Source organism: Plectrocnemia conspersa, unplaced genomic scaffold, assembly GCF_051122295.1.
Source record: "Plectrocnemia conspersa isolate PC_06_02 unplaced genomic scaffold, ASM5112229v1 ptg000006l, whole genome shotgun sequence".
NCBI lineage: Eukaryota > Metazoa > Arthropoda > Insecta > Trichoptera > Polycentropodidae > Plectrocnemia > Plectrocnemia conspersa.
The window spans coordinates 19495265-19520117 of record NW_028277170.1 but is presented as its reverse complement, the minus strand read 5'-3'; the positions used below and the strand labels follow the sequence as shown (position 1 = coordinate 19520117).

The following is a 24853-nucleotide window of genomic DNA, read 5'->3' as shown; positions in this document are numbered from 1 at the left end:
CGCAACTTTTTATATAATAAATAACTAAAGGATTTTGGAACAATATATCTTCAAAACATTTTAGTGTAATTGAACTTATATTAAAACATATTTCTTAATGCATATTTTATTGTATCTTTAATACATTTTGTAGTAAAAACCCTTAATGAAATTTTGCGTGATTTTAATCAATAAAAAAGTATAACAATTCAACTATTTCGTATGCAGAATATGATGAATAATTGTAGTTTATATATATAGATTTGAGAAAATATAATGACATTTTATAGATTACACAGCTCTAACTTCTAAAACAAAACTTGATAGTTTGCAAAAAAACGTGTGATGTTGTAATTTTATACATGCAGAAATGACTCTCTAAAATGCAGCGTAAAAGGATCGAATTATCAGTGTTCTCTTTCAATGTTAAAAGTGTCAAATTGAGTTTCATAATGTTTATTTAACTACGTGATAAAAAATAATCATGCTTGAAAGCGGAGCTAAAAATATATTTCGATTTTTAAAGCAGTAATAATAAAAATTATTTTGTACATGCTATATAAATATTCTATATAATACCAATCTATAAGATATCATATAATAAAATCACCACTTAAGATTAAGTTTCTCAAAGTTATGACTTAAGCTACAAAAGTTGTGACAAGTAATTTATTATTATTAATATTAAGGTTTAAGAACGGATAAGCTTTGATTAAGAAAAAAATGATATTTCACAGTTCTTTAACAAATTCTTAACGGACTCAAATTTAACGTATAAATATACATTGATATTTAATGACGTCAAATAAACTGGTACATTGAAATATTACATATATAAAAATATATCATTTTTAATTATAAATTTTATTGTTGTATTTTATAAAATTAGATAGTATGTTTTATATGCATGTACATATTTGATTTAAAATAATTCAAAGTGAAATAGTTTGAGATGGTTTGATAATGTTTGAAATTAATATGTTACCAGAAAATTTAATAAGAAATAAAAATGTACATATGTACAAGATAATTTATGGATAACTCGTTATTAAATAAATTATAATATTATGTTCATATTTTAATTATATTTGTTTAGTGTCTAAGCAAGCTTTATTAGATAATTAAATTAATAAAATAAATATTTTTTAATATGAAGAAATAAAATTATTAGATGTTTTCCTAACAACCTCCGTTTTAAATACATGGCGATTTTTTTATTACGTTTTATTTATTTAGACATCTATTTTATTTATATATCATATTTACTATCCGCAAATTGTATTTTGTATACGTCCTCTAATCACAATCATTCTCAATATATATAATAAAATACTGGAATAGCGTAGTCCGTATTTATTACTTTAGCTTGTATTTGTATGAAATTTTAGTGTATAAATAAATAGCCATGTTAGCTAAATAAATATCAATATAATTGTTTCAATACAAGAACATTTAGGCAGTATATAAATATACTTATTTAATGTTACATATTCAGTGAGAAATGTTATTTTGTACTTTTATAGATGACAATAAAAAAAGCAAAGATATAGTCAATAATATAATAATAATATAATTAAATAACAGTTTTAATTTATACATAAATAGTCATTTTCCGGTCTTTGGATATGTACTAAAGTAACTATAGATTCATAAAAAAGAATTGATAAATAAATGTAGCGGGAATAATATCATTCAAGAGAGATTTGTCGGATTACATAGAACAGCTGATGCTCTTCATAATACTACCGTAGTGAAATTTGTATGTACAGAAAAATTAGTTGCACAAATTTATGACGAATGGAATACAAAGATATATAACCTTACTCCATATTTGTACACTGCTATGCTCACATATTAAGTATTGTTTTATCTCAATATGTTAAGGATGTAATAGGGTGCATGCGCTCTTTTAAATATATATATATTTTGTAAAGCTTCAAGAAGAGCATATCTTCTCGATTGTAAAATAAAGAAACGTAAATAATACACAGCTGTGGCCAATTGAAAGTCTCATAGGCAATATGTATTCTTTCCTTAAAACTTGTTCTATTGTATTTTTTATGATCAAGTGCATCTGTGCCTCCTAAGTTGCACGTTAGCCTCGGTTATGTAAAGAGAGAGATTTAACAAATGTCGGTCACGGTAAAATCTAAAATAATAGCATATCTCGAAGATAAGGTTTTAATTCTAGAGATAGCGCGAAGAGTAGGGTTTAGTGCAGTGGTCTGATGAGCGATATCCACATTTCATCCAAAAACACACATACGATTTACTCACATAATCATATTGTACGAGTTGACAACCATTACTGTGATATTATATATATTTTATTTTGTGCAAAATAGATCGATGTGTTTATTTTTATAACCGGATGTGGAACAGACGAAATCCTTGAAATCGAAAACAATCGAGACAACGAAGCTTCTTTCTCGCATGCGTCTGCATTCGTAGCAACGCATTTACAAAATTATTGCAGTACGAATTTTTGACGTATCTGTTACCAGTAAACTGTTTTTGGATTCGGTACTCCAATCTTCTTCTACATCATTAGAATGTGATAGTATTGTGGGAACGAAACCAAAGAAAACTGACTTCCAACTTAACCGTAATTTTATTTATTAAATGTAATTAATTGTATTTTAAAATATGTATGTAAATTTATATCTATTACATATATTTAATTTGTATCACTACATAACAAAAATATTTTATTATTTTTTGAAATGTTTTTAATTGCATTTCTTAAATAATATATCATACGTGTAAAAGTTTATGATCTCTTTTAAACTCTCCAAACTATGCCGATACGCTGCAGTTTTCCGATAATAACATTTATTGCAGCGCAGGTAGAAACAAAAAAAAAACAATCGTATTTCTGTGCGACGTATACGACTTTATTCTTGTGACTGGGCTCTAGCGCGCGCGAATGCATTGTGTACAGTTTGGAAGCTGTGACGTTCATTTTAGTGGTTCTGCTATTCGAAAATGTATTAACCCTTTGCGGTCCAAAGATTTTTTGAAAAGTTTTGTAGCAGGTCCAAGCCATTTTTAGTGAATTTATTGAAAAATCATGTTTTTGGTAAAAAAAATCAAGAAAACATGGTTTTATAAATAAATAAAAATATTAATTTAATTAAAATGATGCTTATTAACATATTTAACACAATTTTACCAAAATTAATTTCTATATTGTTTTAAAAAAATATTTTTTTTGAAGCAATCTCCAGGGTGAAGGCCGGGCTTTCTATCACAAGTGTTGCAATAAAATGATATTCTCTTTCTTTTGCCAGGAACATTTCGATCCGAACACGCCATGCAGTCCTTGTATTTTCCATTATCATAAATTAAATGAGGATTTCTATCCAATCGTTGCTCCTCATTGCAGAAAACGGAATGTAAGGAACAAATGATTGAGACCAAAGATCTTTCATATTCAGAACATTGATTATTCCCATTTTTATTATCACTCCTAAAAAGGCTCTTATTTCCACTTCTGTGGCGTCCTTTCAGTCATGCCAGCAATAATTTTTAGCAATAATTTTCGCTGCACATAAATTTGTCTCTTTTGTGATTTTTTTGAATAGTGTCTCGATGAAAAAAAGTTCAAAAATTTAAGGAGTCATATTTTGGGTTGAAGTTCTCATCTGTCCCATGTTATTTGTGCCGGTTGTAAATAGTATATTTGGATGATATACGTCTTTATCTGTTATGTCCACCTATGATGATGTATTGGGAATAACCAGTGATGGAATAACAGTTTCATTTTCACTATCACTCATAATTCGCATCACACGGCGACGTACAACATTTCTCGAAAATACAACTTCGGAATTTGAATCCGTCACAAATGAGGTAGATGTAGATATAAGTGAAGTGGATTGCGACCCAATTAAATTTTCTTCATCAGATAATTCTAATCTTTCTAATTCCTTGTCTAAATGCTCCATATAATCGTCATCACTACTTTCAAATTCATTATTATGATTGGGTTTTTTCGGTCGAAACATTTATTTGGGGTATAAATGAAGAAAATATTTTTTTATAATAATATAAATAAATAATTTATGAACGGACAAAGTGTTAAAAACTTACATAAGATACAAAAATTGCAAGACACTTCACAAAATATATGTTCACAGTATTAGAAAAAAATATTTGCTACACGATCTAAACACGACCTAAACCGTTTTTGTTTACATTCCAGGCTACAATTCAAATGGCTATTGTTGGTACTAGAGCAGTTTATTACCTTCTAGAACATTCAATGTATGACATAAACAGTATGAAAAAATTAAAAATCCACATAGAATATTTTTAAAAGTAACTTTAAAAAATGTCCACACAGTATGGACAGTGGACATGCCAGTAAAAAACAGATGTCCAATACGTGTGGACACTGGACCTCAAAGGGTTAAAAAATATTGCGAAACAGGAATTCTTGAGAGGTTGCAAGGGGGTGCTCGGAAGCGTATGACGTCTGCTCGAGAAGACCGCAGAATAAAGGATATCATAAAAAAAATCGATTCGAAACTGCTGCTGAAATACAAACAGAATTCCAATCTACTTCAAACTCGAATATTTCGAGACGGACAGTGAATAAACGTTTTGTTGAAGCTGGATTTAAAGCGCGAAACCCAGTAAAAAAAAATACTATTTACTGAGAAAATTAAAATTAATCACATTGAATGGGCAAAAGCTCATCGCCATTGGACCGTCGAAGATTAGAGAAGAGTGGCTTTCTCTGACGAATCCTAATTTAATCTGTTTAGAGCGGATGGTAAGCGACTGTACGCCGTAGAAAAAGCGAAAGATTTCATTATTTATGCAATAATCGATTCATCAAGCACTCACCCTATGTGATGATCTGGGGGTGCATGACAGTTTATGAATTGGGCTCTGTAAATTTCGTCCAAAAATGCAAACATATTTAAATTGGTTGTATACAACGACTTTATTCCTACCATTAAAGAACCTTCTCAACATACTTCTGAATCAATTTTACAAGACGATTCTGTGTCATGCCATTGAGCTCGATCTGTGAGTTCAATTATAGTTTTTACATTCAAAATTTTACTAAATTAATCCTCTATCTATAGATTAAACAATTCATGAAAAAAACATATCCTGGAAGTGTGAGAAGCGGAGATCGATTTTAAAATAATTGAAAATCTGTATTTATCGATGCCAGGCAGAATACAAGAATTTATTAAAAATAAAGGTGAAATTTTGTTACATTTATTTATCGAAATGCTTAAGCTTATAATTTTTAAATGACGTCGATATTTCTTTCTATGAATAGAACAAAAAAAAAAGTCGCGCGCACGTGTTGAGTTGGAGGCTCGCCATTATGCACTTGCTGGGACGATGAAAAAAACTCAGAATTGACGCAATTACAATACCAGTATTAATGGAAAACGAAAGTTAACAATTATATTTATCTATTATAAATTCAAAAACGTGTAAAAAATGCTTCAAAGTTGATCAAATAATCAAAATACGTATAAGAACCGCCATGTCAACTTTCAATTGGCAACTGTATATATTATTTAAATCTCGGGATTCATCACGATGACTTACTATTCGATATTTCGGCAGTGATACTCCTGCCATGGTCATGAATTTTCAAAGTATCACTCATTCGACTTTGTAAAACCTATTTTCTATATGTATATATTGAATAGAAAGTTCTCATCGCCTGGGATTTATATAATATTATTATTTGCGATGTTCTTAATTTTATTTATATTTTTATAAAACAAAACATTTATTTACCTCTTTATGAAATATTAAAAAAAAACGCGAGAGGCAAATGTCAAAACAAAATGACATCAATAAAAGGGTAATTATGTAATTAAACAATTTTGCCATAAATTTGTTTAAAATAAAACGATGAGGTTAACACGTTTCTACTTTTTCGAACAATGTCAAAGCGTTCATTTGAAACTCGAACGCTCAAACGAAAACGAAACTCAGTCCGTTTGATATTTTAACTCATTTCAAACAGAAAATCACTCGTTCGCTTTATTTCTCTCATTCGACAGCAGCAGCGTCATTTACTGAATTTTCTATATAATCTTAAAATGGACATCGTTTCGCTTTCATGTTTCACATTTGACGCTGTAACCCCAACAATGACACGGTCGTTGCCCTAAGTTGTGCACACAAATAAAAATAGCCCGCCATTATTGTGTGATTTTAACCCCCTGCGTATAATTTGACTTTGTAAAACCTATTTTGTATAGGTTTATTATGAAATACACACATTAAAACACTTGTGTGCACACTTTTAGCCGCACACACAAGTCCAGAAATCCTCAACCGGAACGACCGCATTTCTCTATGTGGCGAACGCCGGACGTAGTACAATTTATAAAATCATCATTCCGGAAACGCTCCTCCATTGTTCTAATATGAACACTTTTAGCGAGTGCTCTGATGTTAAAACAACCTGTCTGCCACCGTGTACCGGAAAGTTACGTAGAAAATTACCGCATCATTAAAATGTAGTAACCAACTATCGAATTTGGTATAATAAGTAATACCGAAATGAATGTCGATTTTTTTTTAAATAAATATTTTAACACTCAGTCGTGCTTTGACCATTCGATATTAAAAAATCGGGCCCCAAAATTTACGATCGCAGAATTTTTACCAAGGGAACAATTTATACATTTTATATAAATTTCTTAAGACTAAAGCCACTTAAAACATTAGGTGATTCATTAGATATCGGTAAATGTAAAAAATAAATTTTAAAAATTCGAACTAAAAATTACGACATCAATGGATGTGAGAGATCAGCAAAGATGTCCTGGCTGCAGAAATGTAAGCAAATCCTACTCAAACTATCCATCAGGTGGTCGAGAAACTAAACCAGTCCGATTCAACAGGGCATTGACATATTTAGAAAATCGAGAAAACTTGAAGACAAGGTATATGATTTCCACACGAATTGAGCGAAGCGCGTATCCGCATATCACAAGGGCTTCTGGATCTTGAAGCTGAGTCGCCTTTTCTCGATGATCGTTTGATAACCGGAGATGAGAAAATGCTGTTGTGTACGAAAACAAATTGTTGTTTAACAAAAGATCAAGTTTCAAACATATTTAGAAACCTGGGCTCACTATAAAAAAGTGTATTTTGTGTGTATTTTTTTTATTAAATTTTTCGTTTTAATCTGACAGGTATACGCCCAAGGCATTACAACGTAAGTCAATCAAATATAATAAAAACCAATAAGTAAGTATTAACCATCAGACTAAAGTTTGGGAATCGATGACATTATGTTTAATATTGGGGCATTTTTATAAATAAAAAAAAATAAAAAAATCGATGACATTATGTGTAATATTGGGGCATTTTTATAAATAAAAATTCAAGTGTCGCTGCCGGGGCTTGAGCCCGCGACTTCAGAGTTACTAATTTGAGACGTTACGGACTACGCTATTCCGTCCTTATTGTGCATTACGAAACAATTAAACATGGTCAAACAATAACAGCAAGCATAAGCTCGCTTTGTTTCGACTATTAATTATTTTATTATTAGTTCGGAATATCGCAGTCTGTAACGTCTCAGATTATTAACCCGAATGTTGCTGACTTAAGCTTCGGCGGCAACAGACTCCAATTTCTGGCCTTAGTTGCAAAGTTAAATTTATTAATTATAAATTATATTACACATTAAAATCTATAATTAATAATATAAATGTCACTAATTTTTTTTTCATGCAGTCTGATGATTAATACTTACTTGTTAGTATTCATTATGTCTGATTGACTTAGCAAGTTGGTACAGATTAACCCCGTTGTAACGCATTGGGCTTACGCTTGTCATATTCTAACAGAAGATTTTATAAAAATAATTAATTACGATTGATAACACTTCCTTGACCAAAAAAATAAAAAGGTAGTTTTCGGAATATTTTAAATCAAAACCTTCACATTTTATGATAATGGTATTAAAAAATTGAGCGGGAGGTAATAGAATGTTATATATTTAAAAGTCAATTATATTTTTAATTAATTCAATAAAAATAAATATATGTACCCCATTGTTACGCATTGGGCTAACGCTTTTATAAAAGTAAAAAAAAATCTTTTATAAAAATAAAAAAACACTTCGGATTATTTTAAATCAAACCATTTACATTTCAGCACGTTCCTTATTTACTGTGTTATTGGGGTGTCTACTGTACTTTGAATCAATATTTCATTGTAATGAAAATAAAAAATTGATTAGAAAGTGGGAAAAAGTAATATTTTTAAAAATAAATATTTTAATGGTTCATTAAAAAAACGACATTAAATTTGAGATGAGTGCCGCACGAACTTTTAACGAAAGCAAAATTATATCGCTCGATATAATCCATGCTTATTTTAGACAACAGAAATGATCGTATTGTAACGTGCGATAAAAATTGATTTTTTACAATAACAGAAAGCATTCTACACAATAAAGCCCCCAAATCATTTTGCGGCACTCAAATCACAAATTTCACAAATCACGATATTTTTTTTTTAAAAAAAGGTTCAATTCTCTAGCGCGACAATGCGCTATCATACTCATCACACTATTAAAATTGTCTAAAATGTGTCGATTTTATTAGAGCGTATTTTAATAAATAAATGCAATAACGCATTGGGCTTACGCTTTTATAAAAATAAAATTTTAATCGATACAAAACTTCCTAGACGAAAAAAAATATAAAAATGCAGACAGATTTCAACGAAAGATTCTATAAAAATAAAATTTTAATCGGTGAAATTATATTTTTAATTAATAAAATAAACATAAACATTGGGTATCAAATGTTGCATCACAACATTTGATATTATAATATTAATCTATGATTGTTCATATCAAAATATTTAAATACTGTTCTATCCACAATAAATAGTAAGATTTAACTGCCTAAAATTTACTTATGGATCATTAAATTACATTATAACTTTTTCGCCAATTTTACATATGGTATAAAACACACATTATTTTTTAACTTATTCAGTTGAAAAAGTGAAATTGTGGGTACAAAAATCGCTACAAAAAGTTTTAAATACTTTTTTATACAGTGTTATTAGATTATCTAACGTGTGTATTTTTTGTTAGCAACGAAAATGTATAGTTCCGCTCGAGAGTCGTATAAATGACAAAAACGGCTTAACAAAAAATGCATAAGTATTCTTATCATCGCTACAAATATATAGTATACATTATAATCGTATTAAATACTAGTGTATGATAAATTCAATTCCCAAGTGCAAGTACACGGTTATTCTTAATATACATCCTTATTTATACATATATGCACATTCACTACTTTGACAATGTAAGTGTTTATATCGTTATAAATCTACTGTAAATGCATAAAAAGTATCTATTCGGTAATATGGATCATTACCTAAAACTTTAGAAGTTATAAAAGAATTCTATATAGTCACTTATAACGTAAGGAAGATAACGCGTGTATTCACCGCCAATGCAGCGATCATCACCATCACTCGTTACACATATAGCAAAAGAGAAAAAACTGGGTTCAATTAACGAGTTATGTTAAGAAGCTTAGAGTTTCTCGCGCGTGTCTTGCGTGCGGCGTTTCATCAACGGATCGATAAGGTGGATGTTCCACTATATTCACGATATCCACAAACGATGCAGAATATCCATTAATTTTATTTCTTATTGAATATAAAAATTAAAATATTACACGTGTATGTATTTTTAACTTCATATACACATTACACCAATTAGATATACATATGCATATACACGAGTACAACTCACAGTTTGGGCATTGTATACGCGGAGAGCAAATCTCCGACCAAATGGAAGAAACGTGCGTAAAGCGTAAAATCGATACCATCGTGGAATATACGCTAAAGGTTTCTTTACGCATCCAAACACATACACAAGCATATACACCCACAAAACGTTTAAAATATTCCATAATTATTACTCTATTATTGACATGAACTTTAAACCGGACTATTGAATTGAATATAGAAAAAAATCGAAATAAAGGATTTTTGTATATTTAGCTTCGGTAATCTAAGAATTAAATTAGTAATCAAAATAATCGGCAGATTCCAAAAATGTATGAGGGCTTTTCACAGAATTATACCGTAAATTTTCCTATCGGTGAACTCTTGATAATCCAAAGATTTTTTGAATTACATGCCACATACACTCAGTTTACATCATAGGAAGTTAAACAACCTGCTAGATTAAAGCAACTCTGGAACTACACAATTATAAAGCATCCGTATTTAAATTTAAAAAAAATAGATCGGAATTATTTCTATAGATAATTAATACAAAATACAACAATGTTAAGCGGATGTTCAATTTTGTACAATTTATATTTTATAAACCTAATATTTTTATAACATGTTTGTTAAAGTTAAATAAAATAGTACGATCCTTCATTTTTACAAGATTACCAAGAATGTATTATAATAAGCTAGTTTACTGGAAAGGTATACAGTGAAATCTCAGTATAGCGAAGCTTACTGAGAATGTAAGGAAGATGATATAATTTTTAATTTTTGATTACCAAATTACAGCATCAAAATAACCACATACAAGATTGATAGATCGTTTTTTGTCCATTTTTAAGAATACTGTAATGAACACAATAAAATTTATTAAGAAAATGTTTTATAAAAAAGTTTGAGGGTCGGCGAAACACATTGAATGACACTGAATTCGAAGAAATATTGTGTCAAGTTGTAACGTCATGTTTAGATTCGGATCAAAATATTTCGTTATACTGAGATCAGTCTTCGTTACAATGGAAACATTCTGTATGATAGTTTTCGGGTACAAATTGAAGATTCGTAATATTGGGAATTTCATTATTTCATAATTCGTTACAAAGAGATTTTACTGTATTAGTGTTTAATTTACGTCAGAGGCTGTACAAAATTCTTATTAAAAAAATCTTTCGTTAAATTTATAAGACAAGACTTTTTTTCTGCACTTACGTTGCTTGATAAAATTTAAATTTTAAGAACCGCAGAATGATTCGACCGTGAACAAAATTTAAAAAAAGCGAAACGGTAAACATCTTCATATTGAATGCTATTTTTTACACTACGTGTCCACGCACATAATTTTACGATTTGCTTTCTGTCTGAATATATAATACAAGGCAAATACAACTACACCCCCCCAAGTCATGGCATTTCTCAAAGACAAAATACTTACGATGACATAATAAAAATGTTTCTGAAGAAGCTTTTATATGCAAATTTTTAAGTAGGTATTTTTTAATAAATTTAACCCTGAGTTACGTATATGAAACATTCGGTAAAAAGGTAATTTTAACTATAATACATATATTTAAACTTTAAATTGTATGTTTTGCACATAACACATGACGAAATTGATTTTATGAATATAATACTTGAAAACGTCATATTCAAAAATTGCTTAATTTTATTAATATGAATTACCTAGAAAATTGATTTGAACTAAAAATGATAAAATAAAATTCGCGGAACGTTGACAAAGCGGTCAATGAAATATATTGTAATTATTGCAGAGTGCAGCAACAACGTTACAGCTGATGAACTTAATGCAATGTTTCAATTTAAATTTTTAATTCTTGACAAACCGAAAATAGTTAATATGAGCGTGATGGTAAAAAAATGTATAAAGCTACTGTGTATATGAAGATAAAGAGACAACCACAAATGAATTTATATTTTTGTCGTGAAAGAGTTAAACTATCTACTAAATCAAAATTCATGTGCTTTCAAACAAACATATTGCTCGAAAATAACTATAGTTCATTCAGATGAGAGCATTTAGCAAAAGCATTCCATTGATTCGCTTTCGCCGAATAGGTCCGCTATACACTTTTTATTACTTTACTGATACCCTGCAATGGAATAAATGAAATTTTTCTTTTGGGTTTGTATCCAATTGACATTAAGTCTTACTAATTGAAAATAGGAAATATCATATGTTCTTAAAAGTAACATTAAATAGGTGTAAGTTTGAGAATACCAATGATTTTGATCGATCAATAAAGTTTTGTTATTGTATGACATATTTGTATTAATGATTCTGAATATATAATAATTTTTTTAAGATACAATCTTCTCTCACCTATCAGTTATTTTTTCAATTCAATTAAGATTTTTTTGTGTTGCATACAATATATATTTTTCACTAAAATATTTATTTTTAATTTAATAAATCATACAAATCTTTTAACCTATCATTAAACTGAATGAATCAATAGATTATTATTACAAATAAAAATATGGAATATGAAAATATATAACATAATCTAAAGTAAGTCTGACAACCTAAAGTACAAATCAAACCAATAAATATGCACAGGTAAAGACAAAGAATGCCTTTAAGATTTGTATTGGAAAAGATAGTTTCGAATATCTTAGACAGACTGTCAATTTTCATGTCTAAAGATGTAGCGGGAATATTAACCTTTTCTAAATACATATAGTAGAACATATTTTTTCCTACTTTGTATTTCATATAAGATAGAATGTGTCGCTCGTAATTTAATTTTATATTATATTACATATATTTATAATTATTCCGCTGAGAAAATGTTGTGATTATGTTGTTAACGTAAAAATTTGAGCTATTTTACTCATCATCTAAAATTGCCATGAGAGAAAATGTCGAGATTTAAATTCCATCGCAACGCGAAAAATTTAGATGCTTTGGTAATAAACTGCAATTTTCTTAGACAGCTTAGAAAGTAGGGTGAGAATTAAATTGTTATTTAATAAAAAAACTTGGTGGTGGAATGACAATATTAGCAGATAAAACTTGAATTATTATTATTCTTAAAACAACCGAGAGTGAAATTCCATCCAATATGTAGCTGATTGCTAACATTTATATTTTATACGGTAGTAGTTGCGTTAGAAGATAAGCAAAAATAAGCTTTTCTGTATGTGTTCTAAACGGATGTTTGGTTGTGCTTTATTAACCCTTTGGAGACCTTTGTTTATTAGACATCTGTTTTTTACTGGCAGCTCAACATTTTCCTCAATTTATTAAAAATAATATTATAAATTAATCAATTTTATTTATTATATAAATATATAAATATATCTAATATATCTATATAAAATAAAAAATAATAAAACAATTCTTTTGATATAATTTCAATGAATTATAAAAAAAAAATTAAATCATAGCAAAAATACTATTTATATTTTAAATATATAATTTCTGCCAAAATATTATTTATCTCATATAACATAAAAGATATAGTTTTGTTTATTATATTTAATGACATTTAAATTATTTATATATTTTTGAGGCAATACTTTGGACTACAAATACATATACGGTAGCCGATCTTTCACTGATTTGTTGTACTCCATATAGTTATATATTTACATATATAATTGAAGAAATAATAAATAAAAAACATTATATTTATACAATATTAATTTAATTTAATTATGAAAATAATATAAATAAATCTATTTAAAAAAATATTTTGTATTGATTTTATAAAAAATATTGAAAGCCTCTGACTTGATATAAAAAATGTGTAAAATATATAACGAAATTGAATAATTTATAAGTGTTAAAATAATTTATTAAAACATAAAGTAGTAAAATAAATCAAAGAAATAAAATGTTGAGAATCACTGTTTTTTCTATAATTCACTATAAATGTAATTTAAAATAATAATAAATAATTAACAATAGATATAATTATTAAAATATACGTCACTCTCAGGTGTATTCTAAGTACTAACAAATTAATAAATGAGTATAAATTAACTCAGTACTCAAAAGGTTAAGGAGCCTGCGGTTGGTCCAAAAAATTCGGACTGGATAATGTAGAAAGTCGAAGGCGTTTATCTACAATCAAAAACGAGCAACTAAACACGTTTGAAAAAGTTAAATCAGAACCACGCACTTAAAACAGCTATGAAAATCGAAATAACTTCATAAATGAGTGCCGCACGAACTGAATTAAAAGCATCAAATCGTCGTTATAAAGTCTTTTTCACGCAACAGAATCGATATTTTCTCGATCGATTGTAATGTGCGAAAACAGTCTACAAAATGTACGGAAACAATCGTCGCTCCGATGAGTACTACAGGGTTCCAATCTTGGTCAATTATTAAATCGGAATATATGCTGATGACCTGAAAGTGAATTCGCACAATTTCATTCTCATTACAGAAAAACCTGGAGTCACTGAGGAGGTAGTCAATCGACAATCTACAAGTGTCACGTTGTCACATTAACACTTTAATAACAATATAATATTTTAACATAATAATAGGAAAGATTATGAGTTGGTAATTATAGTTCAAAACTTTTGTTTTTTAATAGCTTTAATTTATCTTAAATGATACAGCAATTAATCTGAATTTTTTCAACTAAAGATATATTGCATTTACAACATAAATGCGAAAGAATTTATTTCTCACCTAAATACCTATATAAAGTAGTTCATAGGTGTATCTCTCTCTCGCCAATTAACAACTCATCATAGTAGTCATTTAGTCCGTTGCGTCATTTAATCGAGTGAAAAATAACAATTTCACCAATTACTGTCTACAGTCGGTGTCAATTAAGCAATTAGAGGACCTTTTATAAAACGGTATTATTATTGTTCGTTTAACCTGAGCACAGTTGTGCCAATTATATCTAATTGACAACACATTCTCTTGTGTCAGCGCCTTTTTACCGCCGGTAGGACTACTCATGTTTCGATATTTCATATCATTATCGTTTCTCGTTATCGCCATCTTGACAATGACGTGTTTTGATCCGTTGCCATACACAAATACATATAAAAGGTTTTCGAGAATCAAAGAATTACATCATTTATAAATACAGCTTTTTTTTTATTCTAAAGTTTGCGTGAAACAAATCAATCGAATGATGTGTTGACTGCATCGAAAAATTACAGCGACTTTTAAAGTTTCAATTATATTAATGACACAAATTACAATGATTGAATAAATGTTACGATTTTTATATCGAAACACATTCAGAGTGATTTTAAAAAAAACTTCTTTTAGCGCCTATGCATTATGCTGTCAACAAATCTAGCGTTTATATTAAGATTTTTTATAAGAATCAAATAAAGCTCATCTAAACCGAATTTTGATCAATAAAAGAGCGCAAAAAATAATTATCACTTCTCAGAAGCCAAAAATTCACGTCAAAGGTAATCAAAATCGTGCCGTCGCAGTGGAAATGCTCGTTACCGAGCGTTTTTTATTGCTTTTGACGTACATTTTTAAATTCTGAAAAGTGATGATTGTTTTTGCGCTCTCCTATTGACCAAAATTCAGTTTAAATATATTTTAACCAATAATTTGATATCAGAAGTCAGTAAGAATCATAATATGCGAGATGCGCCATTTAACTGTACTATAACTTAATTAATTTTAGAAATTTCGTATAGGTAGGGTTAGGGTTTGAACAGAAAATGGACGTTTCGCAACTGTCAAATTGAATTTCATAGAAATTTTAGAGCAGCATATGCTTATCAGTTAAATTATATTTTTGAAGTTGTATTTTTACTTCACTAGTAAAAATACAACTTCACTGAAAAATACACATTCAATGTAACGTAAGTACGTAAATGTATATATTACTAAGTATGGTAAAGTTTAAATCATATAATTTCACTAGCATCTGCCAGATAAATTATATTTTCACTAGTAAAAATATATATCTGCCAGTGAAAATGTATTCCGATATAATTTCATTTAAATGTCGTTTTTTTAATATTTCGATTTTATTCAATGACATGCATTTTTCTGGCCAAATTCAAAGGGGAACAACTGGCCGCCAATTTTACTAAGTTGGAGCACCTAGTACCCAACATCTACCAAGTTATGGCTGAGGCAGCCATTTTTTTTTTTTTTTTAAATAATTGGATCACCTTTATATATGATATCCTTTAGCATGAACAATGTATCGCAAAAATTGAAGGACTATTCTTGATTATAATAAAACATTCAGCGTAATTAATCTTCGCGACGTTATAGACCTTTAAAATGACACAAAATAATAAATATATGGCAATTCAACATCAACTTCAAGAATAAAAATGTAATGCTCTCAAAATATATTTCTATATATTGAGTTGAAATAAAAACAGTAATTTAATTTATTTAAAGAAAATATTTATGTAGGTATATAAACATTTTTATGTTGAGAACCATGGATAGCAATTTATACGTCTATGTTTTGAGCGGCTTGCACGGACTAATCAAAAAATTGTTTCCAAAATCCATCGATGGATTAACAAATTTTAGTAATTTAAAAATTCCAGGTATATATTGATAGAAGTATGATATTAAAATACTGGAAATTTTATCATCAGGACATTTAAAATGGCTTCAAATATTGGGCGCGGCATAGATGCCTTTGGACTGTAATGATAAAATCATTTTAGGCATTACATACATACATGTCTATGGACTTCTAAAGGTTAAATTAAATTTTAATCTTATATCTTAAAGCGAGTTTAACGCATTAAACATGTAACGCCGAGTTAAATATCAGTCGAATCGTATAGTAGAACGACTGTATATATTATAATTAAAGTATGCCTTAAAACTTGGGTTAATCGTCAGCAAGCAATACTCTGTTCATTCAATGTCACTGATTAAAGAAAATAAAACCAAATCTCATCCGACTGTTGCACCAAAGATGCTCATGATGAATAAGACGAGATAAAAAAACTACTCTCAACGCACACCATTATTTCTGGCTTTAACAACTAACTGGCTTCCATATGTTTTTACTCATCTCTGTTTACACACACACACATAATCAAACACATTGATAGATATAAACGAACTCGGATGTGTATATTCCAACGAGGGGAATCGTTAACCCGCGCTGAAAATATACCGACATTTTATTTTAAAAATATATATGCTATAAATCTTTTGGCAACACTGCTTTATGCCCCCCCCCCCCGCACAATCCCTTCTTCCGCCGTCAAAAATCAATGTGTGTGTACATAAACGCACACATGTATCCCTATGGGTTTACAGTCGAAAGTGACTAATAACGGACAAAAGGGGAAAAACTTACATCGCATGATAAGAGTACATAACATTGCACACATACATATGTATGTATCATATATGTAAAATGCATTACATTACTTTTACGGTTACTATAAAATAATAGTGAAATAATTTCCATAAAGAGTATTGTTAGAAAATACCCAAGTGGCGACGACTTACTATGCAAGAATAACGACAGTAGTTTTGACGACTTATAGCACATCGATATAGGCTTAGGAAAAATTATGCTCTAATCCGAATAATAATATTTTATTTATGTTTGCTCGATCAGTAAGAGCAAGGTCAAAATTGCATATTTATATAATTCTTGCTGGAGTTTAATTGGAAAAAAGAATGGAATGACGCATTGTAGTGTGCGTCATATTATTTGTTTGAACATAAAAGGATCAAAATCGCTTCTAATCGATTAAAAATCGTTCTAAATCCGACTTATTCCAAATAGGACGTATACCAAACGTATTTTTCGCGCGGTGTTGTATCTCATACAAGTTGCGCATGCGCGATGTGTCTTTTTGATTCATACAAGTTCTAGCACGCACGCGGGTCGTATTCCAAACGAAGGTCTTATACCAAGCAAAATATTTCTCGTCTAAAAAGGACTTATTCCATAGCGGACGGTACCACTGATTTATTTATATATTTAATTACAAAGACTAAATTATAACAAAGATTAAATTATTTATTTTTAACTCATTTAAACCGCACCTTAAATAACATAAAGACTTATGGAACAACCTGTTATATGTACTTATTTTCATTAATTTTAATATATTTTTAATACAAATCTGATTATCATGACTTGATACTTATAAAATCATACATTTAAAAAAAATGATATCATTATACATTTTCAAAAAATAAAAAACAAGTAATCATTTACCGCATGTATGTTCTTCCGTTCAAAAAATCGAACCTAAATTTCTCAAATTTTTTAAAAGTGGGTATAGACTACATCGACATGGATTTTAAAATCAATGGATTTTGTCACCGCCTTCAAAAGAGGTTAGTGACCATAGAACGACGCGTACGAAACCCGCGATCTTGGTTTACTAGCGCTTGCCGACAGTGATTCTGAATATATCAATAAGTTTTAAGCGATAAATTAAAAATAAATCGAACGGGAGCAATGAGATTAACCCTTCAATATAAAGTCCTATGTACTTCATATATAAAATATAAATTTTGTTTCTAGCTAAATCGGACGACCAGATAGATCGTGAGACCGGATTGTCTCCATTGCGATTGAAATCTGAATATGATTCGTCATAGAAGTAATAAAAATATGCTTAAGTATGAAATGAATCATTCGTGTATCAAATGGAAAAAAAAACATTGTATAAAAATAATTTATTTGAAAACGTAGTCATGCGCTAATAGATTAGCACTTTGATAATACTAATTTTATGCTTTTTGCACATAAATGGTAACTGATTCAGGTATAATATTTCAAATAAACTACAGATTCAATCAGAACATATAAATCATATGCAAAAATAAAGCGTACAAGGGCTCAAAGGCACTGTGTTCCTTGTATCTCAGATGCCTGATCATAAAAATATATATTTATTTATCACAAAAATCCTATAATGAATGCTTGGATATGATTTCCTCGAGTCGCGTCGACAAGTGTATTTTTTCAATCTACTAGAGCAGTGGTCACAACATACGGCCAGCAAAAAATTCCCGATTTCTGCGTATAAATAATTCATATAGAACATATTAATTTTGATATTTGGTTGTAAATTCACGGCAGCTATATTTCAATTCATCAATCTGAATTTGGTTCATAAAATGCATTCTCTATACCATTTTATGAATGCTATAGAGTCTATAGCATTAATAAAATGGCGAAAATTAATTTTAGTTCAACCTCGCCAGGGCTGTCGCAAACAACTTGTGCCTTTGTCATTTTTAATTATAATGGCTGGCATAACGGTCGTATATTACACCATGATATTTATCACATAAAAGATTAAGCTTCCACTAATTAATGTTCTCATCCATATACTTGCAATTGGTGGACGCATTGTTGTCTAGCCGTAGCCATCCATGTTATTATTGTAAACACATTTTTTTTGCACATGTATGTAAATAAATACGCAACACTGTGATTTTAGGCTGCAAACAATTAATAAGAATCTAGATAAGACATTTTATTGTAATATTGTAAACGTAGATATTGAAATTGAATAAAAAGTGCATAAAATAATATTTAAAGTGTAGGTTTCGAATGGGTTTGAAGATCTTTGAATCAAGTGGTTAAATACCGAATCGTTTGCTTGCTAATGGAAGGGAAAATCGATCTGAAAAATCTTTACAGGTTGAGGAACGTCGTAGATGAACCGATCAAATCGCAAAAGCGCACTCAGAAACTTAGCAAAGAAGTTTGAGAATAGTCGCTAGCAAATATTTGCAGCTATGTAGTTGAGATGTCTTTCAAGCGACAAATGTGCAGAAAGACGCATTTCAGTCAACCAACATATAACTCGATACAAAAGCTAGCAATATCAAAGACAGAAATGTTATACATATATGTATATATATGGTTTTTAGAGGTTCGCGAGTATTAATATTATTGGAATCTCGGGATTCATCTCGATTTAAACTTACTTTTCTATATTTCGGCTGTGATTCTCTAGACAGGGTCACGAATTTTCCGTAAATTCGTGATCATGGCTAAAGTATCACAGCCGAAATATTGAAAAGTAAATTTAAATCGTGATGAATCGCGAGATTTGAATTAAAAAAAAATAGATATATATTTTTTTTTAATTGAAATTTATTACTTAAGAAGAGTTCAATACTTTTATTAAGTCGAATGATTGAATTGCGATTTTATTGTGCATTTTATTTCCTTACCACATCAAGAAGAAAATTGTTTTTATATTAAAATATTTCTGAAGTTCATTTAATCTATATAATATAAACAAGCCACTGCATTGCCTTTGATATATCTCTATTTAAATGACAGATGCTTATATAAGAACAGCGCAATGATATAATTCTGGGTTCTAATCCTATGTGCTCTTTACTCGAAATCGTATCATATAATAGATCATTTAATCACTGTATAATGGAAATCTAGCATTAAATACCTAGGCTTACACCTGGACTCTAAGCTTAAATATAATAAGCACATAATGGAACTTTGCTCTTAGCGAGGCTTACCGCCATTGTGGTTTTTTGACCGATATTTAATACCACAAAAAATCAGACTCATCTTACCAAATACTTTTTTCTAAATTGCAAATCATCCAAAATAAAACTATATAATACACCTTTTTATACTAGTCTTGAAAACTTCATAATAGCCCTAAAATACCAAGAATCAAAGAACATTGTCATTTTTATACTATTAAAATATATCGCGTAACCACACTAACCTATTAATCTCGTGTATCGTAGACTGAGAGAAACAACTTTAAATTTTAATAATATAAACACAAAATGCCAAAGTACATATTGAATTAAAAACTAAAGATTACGTATCAATGGTTTTGGATCTTCAGGTAAATTTACTTAAGCTTTTAAAATCTGAATTTTTTATTAGTACATTAAAAAGCCATGAATATTTTTTTTGTTGTATTTTTAAATAATATGGTGAAATGTATATATAAAAGGTCCCGGTGAAATAAATCGAAAATGGCTCCAAAAACAAGCAATAAACATTGCAATATGCAATGGGTTTGAGTTTTTTTCTTAAATTATAACCGATATTTTATTTTTTTTAAAAAAGTATAAACATGAAAATGGTTATAAGCCAGTAACATTAATAGCATGTATGTATATAATTGTACGTTAATCTTCTGATTATATTTTATCAAAAGCGTTCTAAAGATTCATTCATACTAGACGCGGAAAATGATTTCGAAGGTGCAGTGCAATTTTCCGGGAATATTCGTCTTCAGCCAGTAGGGATCCTATTTATTCATTTACTTAGGAGGCACGTAGGGCATCACATTCTTTGGCGAACCTCAACGGGAAGACGACGACCGGGGGGGTCTCATCCGCGATCTCTCATATTATTCACATCGTTTTAATATGTAACTAAATTGTATACTAAAGTGGGGCGCCACTCCACCATACGGACTCTTAGGGGTTGGCGGCAGATGTAGTGTTGACATTCCTCTCGAAGTCCTCCGAGGAGCACGAACGTTCCTGAAGGAATGACGATAACGCCCGATCATACACTCGGAGAATATACTAAATAAGCTTTTAAAAATAAATATTACTACGGGAGATGTGGACCGCTCTTGGTATGAACTCGTAGACCTGTTTTCTAGCACTTGCATTGAATTGAAACTTAAACTGAATTATATATATATATATATATATACAGTTGTGGCCAATTGAAAGTGTATTTTTTATGATCAAGTGCATCTGTGGTAACAATAATTTACAAGATATTTTAACATGTAAAGCCTCCTCAGTTGCACGTTAGCCTCGGTTATGTAAAGACAAACCCAAAATCATGGAGAGATCTAAGTAACATGTAAAGCCTCCTCAGTTGCACGTTAGCCTCGGTTATGTAAAGACAAACCCAAAATCATGGAGAGATCTAAGCAAATGTAGTAAAATCTAAAATAATAGCATATCTCGAAGAAAATGTTTCAATTCTAGAGATAGCGCGAAGAGTGGGGTTTAGTGGTTCTGCTATTCGAAAATTTATTAAAAAAATTTAGCGAAACAGGAAATCTAGAGATGATGTAAGGGAGTGGTCAGAAGCGTATGAAGACCGCAAGGATATCATCAAAAAATATCGATTCAAAACTGCTGTTAAAATACAAACACAATTGTAATCTACTTCAAACGCAAATATTTCGAGACGGTCAGTGAATAGACGTTTGGTTAAAGCGCGAAACCCAGCAAAAAAATCGCTATTTACTGAGAAAATGAAAAAGAATCATCCTGAATGGGCAAAAGCTCATCGCCATTGGACCATCGAAGATTAGAGAAGATTGGCTTTCTCTGACGAATTCAAATTTAATCTGTTTAGAGCATATGGTAAGAGACTGCGCCGTAGAAAAAGCGAAAGATTTCACCTTTTACGCATTAATCGATTCATCAAGCACTCATCCTATGATGATCTGGGGGTGCATGACAGCTTATGGATTGGACTTTGTAAAATGTTGTATAAAACGACTTAATTCCTACCCTTGAAGAACTTTCTCAACATACTGCTTAACCCATTTTACAAGACGAGTCCAATTATAGTTTTTAAATTCAAACATTGACTAAATTAATCATCTATTTATAGAACACACAATTCAAAGAGTTAGTGGGAATCACATCATGAACATGGCCAGGAAACAGCCCAGACCTTAACCCAACTCAAAATTTATAGGCAATCATAAAACAACAATTAAGAAAAAAACAATCATGCTTTCTTTGAATAGAGCCAAAAAAGGTCGCTCTCGCAGGCTCGCCATTATGCGCTTGCTGGTCGACGAAAAAAATACACCTTTTCCAGAATTGTCGCAATTATACATTCCTAATTTTACATTACCATATTTTTTAACAGTATTAACGGAAAAAAAGTTAACAATCATCAAAATAGGTCAACTTTCAATTGGCCACAGCTGTATATACCAGTGTTAGTCTGGTACTTGATTTCAGGTGCGCGAGCGCAGGTTTTTGAAAAGGATGCAAAGCAGTTTCAGCGGCGATAATACGCAGCAGCTCAATCTGTGTGTAATTGCCATCTGTCAGGTTCTTCTGAGCCTTATTTAGATTCCGACTTTGATCTGATGCGCTAAAGTCGCTTCATAACAAACTGTGCATCAAGAATTATTGAGCATTTAAATTATTCATTTACTTATGTTGGAGCAACGATATGGTTTTCGTCACTGTTTTGGTGAAAAAAATCCCATGATGCGGGAATACATATGCTATTTTTTAAAATGACTTTAACAAAGTTTGTCATGGGTTACTATTAAAAAAAATGTCTGAACATGAGGGTTCAACCTGAGGCATCTGTTCTTTGCGTTATTTATTATTGACATAAATATGGTTGTTACAGATTTAAGTTTTCTTCCGTATGCAGATGATTTCAAATTGGTTAGATGCAATCGATCTGTTGCGGAATTTTTATCTTTACAGAATGATGATATACGTCATTCCATAATCCCGTTTGCCGTCAAATTATTCTTACGGTCATTTCAGCTAGATAAACTTTCACGAAAGATATCTAAATTACTTTTGAGTTCTTGCTCTAAATAACGTCTGCGAAAAATATTTGTTATGAGGAACGCTTTTATTTTGACGACCCGTCAGTTATCGTTTCTTTTATGACACCTTTGTTTAAAGGAGTGTTATTGCATGCGAAAGATTACGTTACAAGCTTTCCAAAATCCTTGGAAATTATACCTGACAACATGTGGTCAACTCTAACCGGCGTATCATGCAGCGATTATAATTTACACTTGCCTGTGAAAGTTGACTATAAAAGCTTGTTTTCGCTCACTCGTTTGTTTATAAACAAATACATCATACATACATTACGGCGGTTTAGTTATTTACATTGCAAATACATATATATTTGGCGTTATATCAGATATGGCAACTCAAAAAAACATACTATCAACATGCAGAAGGGATCTAATATTTATAAATATTATTTGCCAAAACTTGGAAGACTCTACAATAGGATATATATACATGTTTTATAGCTCATTTTCTAACAAAATGTAGCGTTTGTCTTTCTTGAAGGTTTTACCTTAATTTTTGCGCGTTTTAGTGTTTTTTTTTTCAAAAAAATAATAGAATATACTGCGTGCGATCGATGCGTGCGACTAAAATTTCTACCAGTGTTGCCATAAAGCATGCTTTTTCTTATTCGCTGAGTGGAAACTTCGTAAACAGCTTGGGGAAAGCGTTTTCGTAAATTTAGTTAAAACTAAGTTTCATTAATAAATTATTTATATTATAGAATAAGAAGTTTGCTTAAACTTAAAGTTTTTAATACAGAAAACAGTAATAAATAGTACCATTTGCCAGTGATCGTCGAGCGAGACGTACGGCGAGAAGTATCCGGTGTCGTGCACGTCCTGCAACTCCCTGAAGATGTTACCACTCGGTAAGATATCCATGGCACGTGGAATGTAGTAGTAGTAAGTGGTAAGAAGAGTGGTGGTATAAGATTTGTATCGCACCACAACGAAGCGTGTCGCTTTATTATATATATATATATGTGTGTGTATATATATATATATAAATATATATATATATGTACATATATATATATATATATATTTATATATACGTATAAATATATTGTATCACTAAACAACGGTGGGTTCACATTCGTTTATCACTTTTTAGTTTTCGGATTCACATCATCATCAACCCCGATGTTTCGCGCGATGCGAAAGCGAAAGGAACGACCGACATCCAACAGCGACGAGCGTAACGCAGAAACTGATCGTCGGACGGCGCGTTGAACCCCCTCTCCGACACGCGGGCCCCCACCCAGCGGCCCCCACCACCGCGTGGCCGGACCCGCAACACGCTCCGCTCCATTCACCGGCGACGGAATGGGGCGCGATAGGGATGTGCGAAAACAATTGTTTGTGTTGCCTCATTAAAAATTAAATTAAAAAATATTTAAAGAAAAACACCAGAGTTGGCCAAACTTTGCTGCCACGAAAAAGTGTGCCACGAATTTAAATAGTGAGTGAGCATTGATCAGAACGATCTTTCTCACTTTATCTGCAATATAAGTGGACTAAGACTTGTTTCTTTTCTTTCGACCTACTTAAAGATTTGCGTTTGAATTGATTAAAAAATATTTTTATATTACGCAACACAATGTTT

General features: G+C 30.4%; 1 protein-coding gene across 1 annotated transcript in view; it reads right to left on the bottom strand.

Annotated features, from left to right (window-relative positions):
• Positions 1-24439, bottom strand: part of LOC148234454 (Krueppel-like factor 6) — a 244145-nt gene extending 219706 nt beyond the window's left edge. The window contains exon 1 of the mRNA XM_088188453.1: positions 24028-24439. Within this exon, the coding sequence (XP_088044579.1) occupies positions 24028-24129 (102 nt within the window). The 5' untranslated portion in view covers positions 24130-24439. The remainder of the gene's footprint in view (positions 1-24027) is intronic.
• Between the last annotated feature and the right edge of the window lie 414 nt (positions 24440-24853).